At 36.6% G+C, this 4,267-nt stretch overlaps 1 protein-coding gene across 1 annotated transcript; it reads left to right on the forward strand.

The window, feature by feature from the left end:
- The first annotated feature begins 369 nt into the window (after window positions 1-369).
- LOC148762455 (uncharacterized) lies at window positions 370-903 on the forward strand. Its single transcript, XM_088806604.1, has one exon. The coding sequence runs from the start codon at window positions 370-372 to the stop codon at window positions 901-903; it is 534 nt and encodes a 177-aa protein (XP_088662730.1).
- The last annotated feature ends 3,364 nt before the right edge of the window (window positions 904-4,267 follow it).

Below are 4,267 nucleotides of genomic sequence, written 5' to 3' on the forward strand. Positions count from 1 at the left end.
AAGAATTTCTCTAAAATAGCTACACCTTTGACTAGGTTGACACATAAGGATACAAAATTTGAGTGGTCAGATGCTTGTGAGGATAGCTTGGAGAAGCTTAAGGCTTGTCTCACCACTACTCCAGTATTAAGCCTACCGTAAGGCACAAGGGGTTATACAGTATTTTGTGATGCATCACAGATTGGTTTAGGGTGTGTATTAATGCAGCATGGGAAGGTGATTGCATATGCATCGAGACTACTTAGAAGGCATGAGCAAAATTACCCCACGCAGGATTTGGAGATGGCAACAATCATGTTTGCCTTAAAGATTTGGAAACATTATTTGTATGGTGAGACTTGCGAGATATATACAAGCCACAAGAGGTTAATGTATGTATTTCAGCAGAGGGATCTTAACTTGCAGCAACGTAGGTTGATGGAGTTGCTTAAGGATTATGACTGTACTATTCTCTATCATCCCGATAAAGCTAATGTAGCGGTAGATGCCTTAAGTCGAAAGTCGATGGGGAGTTTGGCACATATATCTGTAGATAAAAGATCCTTGATTCGGAAGATGCAGTGTTTAAGAGATATGGGTGTGCATTTTGAAGTTTCAAAGACAAATGAATTGTTAGCACATTTTAGAGTTAAACTTATCTTAATAGACCAAATTAGAGAAGCCCAAAGTAAAGATGAGTTCGTAACCAAGGCCTTGAAGGACCCTCAAGGAGGAAAGAGAAAAATGTTTACTAAAGGCACAGATGGAGTGTTGAGGTATGGGACCAAACTTTATTTGCCCGATAGTGATGGATTGAGAAGACAAATACTAAAGGAGACACATATGGTAGTGTACGTGGTACATCTGGGAGGTACAAAGATATACCAAGATTTTGAGGGAAGTATACTGGTGGGAAGGACTTAAGAAAGACATAGCTCAGTTTGTTTCTAAGTGCCTAGTTTGTCAACAGGTTAAGGCATTATATGGACGGAGGTGTAGGTCACCCATTGGGTGGCTAGAGGTGGGAGAAAGGAAACTTTTGGGGCCAAGGTTGGTACATGATGCCACCAAGAAGATACAAATGAGTCGTCAGAGGATGATATAAGCGCAAAGTAGACAAAAGTCATATGTTGATAACAAACGGAGAGACTTGGAGTTTCAAGTGGGGGATCATGTATTTTTGATGGTCTCACCAACAAAATAGGTAATGAGGTCTGATAAAAAGGGAAAATTAAGTCCTTAGTATGTAGAACCCTTCTAGATCTTAGAAAAACTTAGAATAGTAGCATACTATTTGGCACTACCACCGGACCTCTCGAATATCCATATAGTATTTCATGTGTCGATGCTAAGGAAGTATAACCGAGATCCATCTCATGTAATACTGTATGAAACCATTCAGTTGAGAGATGATTTAATCTATGAGGAGCAACCGGTGGCTATCCGTGATAGGCACGTCAAAAAGCTCCATTCAAAGAATGTAGCCTTAGTGAAAGTGTTATGGCGAAACCACACCAGTGAAGAGGAAACGTGGGAAGTTGAAGAGGAGATGCGGACAAAGTATCTGCACCTTTTTAATACATAGAGGTACACAACCTTATAGTTGGATTTAAATTCGATGATCGAAATTTCTTTTAGTGGGGGAGAATGTGAAACCTCAACCTCCATAGATGTGTAACTAGAGATAGACTGATGATTGCATCAAATTCACATATTTAATGGGAGATTAAATACCTAATTAGTCTAAGTTGCACTAAATTTAGGATCGAATTTAGGTATTTTTATTTATTTTGTTAGTATAATTTAATTTATGTTTAAATGTTTATTTTAAGTTAATGATGTTAGTTTTATGTTATTTATAATTATTTTATATTTTTATAAGAGTAGGATCAAAAATAATTTCAATTGGTGAAGAAAGGTTATGTTTATAACTGTTGTTACGTTATTTATAACTGTTGCTCTATTTACATATGTTTTGGTTTTTCAAGCATATCTCCCACTACAAAAGTTTAAATGACATGATTTTTAGACCATTAGAAAGCTAAGAGGTAGGGCTCCAACTTTGGTGTTTACCACTTTGCCCATTTCTTATCTGAAAATGGTCAAGATCTTTCTCAAAGTGGAAGCACTACACAAGAAGAACAAAAAGGGGCATTTTTGTAAATTACGTGAAACTTTGATTTACTTCAGAGATAAATATCTAAAGTTCCAGCACCTTATTCATCTTTCTCTCGTTTCTTCTCTCCTTTTTGTAGAACTTTTTATCCTTCATGGAAAGAAACCTTAAAACCTCCATAACCTTCTCATACTAACTCCAAAATTCATGTTTTTGCACACTTTTTCATAGGTTTTTCGTTCTCTTCCACTTTTTCATCTCAAAAACCCTCAAAAAAAGTTTTTCCTTTAAACTTTCTCTCACTAGCTGAACATTTTTAACGACGAAAACTCTTCAAATTAGCTTGAAAACTCTTGAAGGAGTTTTTCCCTTTTAATCCTCATTAACAAAATTCAACTACAAGTCAACCAAGGTGACAAATGAGTTAAGGCTGGTTTTAAGTTGTTAAAAATGGCTAATAATTAGATTTGTGGGCTGTTATATTTTTTATGGTTATATTGTGTGTGATAGGTTCCAAAAAAGCCCCACATGTCCATTTGGAGCATTAGTTGAAGTTAGAGTCGATCAAAAGAATCAACAAGGACAAGTGAGTGGACTTGCATTAAATTATTTTTGGAAAATACATATGTGTTGAGATTAAGCACTTAAATGATTATATTTGACCTTTTTTCTCTAAATCATGCATGGGAACAAGCCCTTGATGAAACATTTTATGTTGTAAAATGTGTAATGTGATGAACCCATGTGTTCCTATACTCTGATGATATATGTTATGCTTTGAATGATAATATTGTGTGATAATTGTAACCGTGCGTGTGCGGTGTGGGATTGCATATGCCGGTGATGATGAGCGATTCTAGCTATGTGCAGTGTGGGAGTGCACATGAGCTAATGACTGGTGGATGACGATTCCAGCTATGTGCGATGTGGGAGTGCACATGAGCTGATGACCGGTGGATGATGATTCCAACTATGTGCGGTGTGGGAATGCACATGAGCTGATGACCGGTGGATGATGATTCTAGCTATGTGTGGTGTGGGAGTGCACATGAGCTGATGATCGGTGGATGATGATTCTAGCTACGTGTGGTGTGGGAGTGCACATGACCTGATGAGCCGGTGGTTGTATACATGTTTACACATACCATAGAAATGTTAGGGAAAATATTATATGATTGCAATGAATGTTGACTATTGAAATTGTTAATTGCTTCCAAATTGATTTTCAATGCAACAAGAAACTCTCTGTCTTGCTTGTCTTGCTTGGATATTTGCTATAGTTTTCACTCTTTTGAACTTTGTTGTTGATCATAGATCCTTCACTCTAAGGGATTAAATAACCAAAGGTTGAATTAAAGGGCTTTACAAGAAATTAAGCTAAATTGCATTGTTTTTAACATAAGTGCATCATGTATTCGACAACTTTCCGTATCGTTTGCTTGTTCCCTTCTTATGTTCACTCACTGAATTTAGCTCACTCTTTTAAACTTCATGTCTTCAGAGTCAGAGGCAATTGGGACCTAGATTAAGGTGTCCATGTATATTTTTCTTTTGGTAGGTACCATGGCATTTAATAGTTGTACCTTCACCCAAAGTCAATCCGCTGGTAGTCAAGAGTCTTTTGCTTGTGTATGCGTACGCGTGATGTAAATCACTAAGATTCATAGTATAAAAAATATATGTATATTTTGATTTATGATGTCACTATGAGTTGACAATGGGTGATATTATTTTGGATGATCTAAATATAAGTATTTGATTACCATAGTATATCACTGAATATTTTTATAGTTGAGAATTATGAAATGCGAGTTTAGGAATGATTGTTGAAATGACGATCGAGATTACATAAAGAGGCTTGCATGGGCTTAGTAGGCTATGCCCATTAGGCCCATGTGCTTGTCATGGCCCGAAAATTGGGCTGTGACACTTTTAATTCTAATTTCTTTTTATTTTTCTTCCTTAACACTTGTATCAATAAAATATCAAGTTTGCACTTCAACGTGGTATCACCATAATATTTAAATATATACTTACCCGCGTTAGCTTTACTTAATAAAGACACGCGAGCCCCACTAATGTCATTTTTTTCTCCGAAATTCCCCAGTTGTTCTTCTCCCCCACTTAGGTTGACCATATACTCCCCTTTCATGACTAATTTTGCAACGACCT

The sequence above is a fragment of the Theobroma cacao genome, chromosome 5, assembly GCF_053813885.1.
Source record: "Theobroma cacao isolate CCN51 chromosome 5, ASM5381388v1, whole genome shotgun sequence".
In the NCBI taxonomy this organism is placed as follows: Eukaryota; Viridiplantae; Streptophyta; class Magnoliopsida; order Malvales; family Malvaceae; genus Theobroma; species Theobroma cacao.

Coding starts and splice junctions, on each gene's coding strand:
- LOC148762455 (XM_088806604.1), top strand. CDS start 370: ATGTATGTATTTCAGCAGAGGGATCTTAACTTGCAGCAACGTAGGTTG.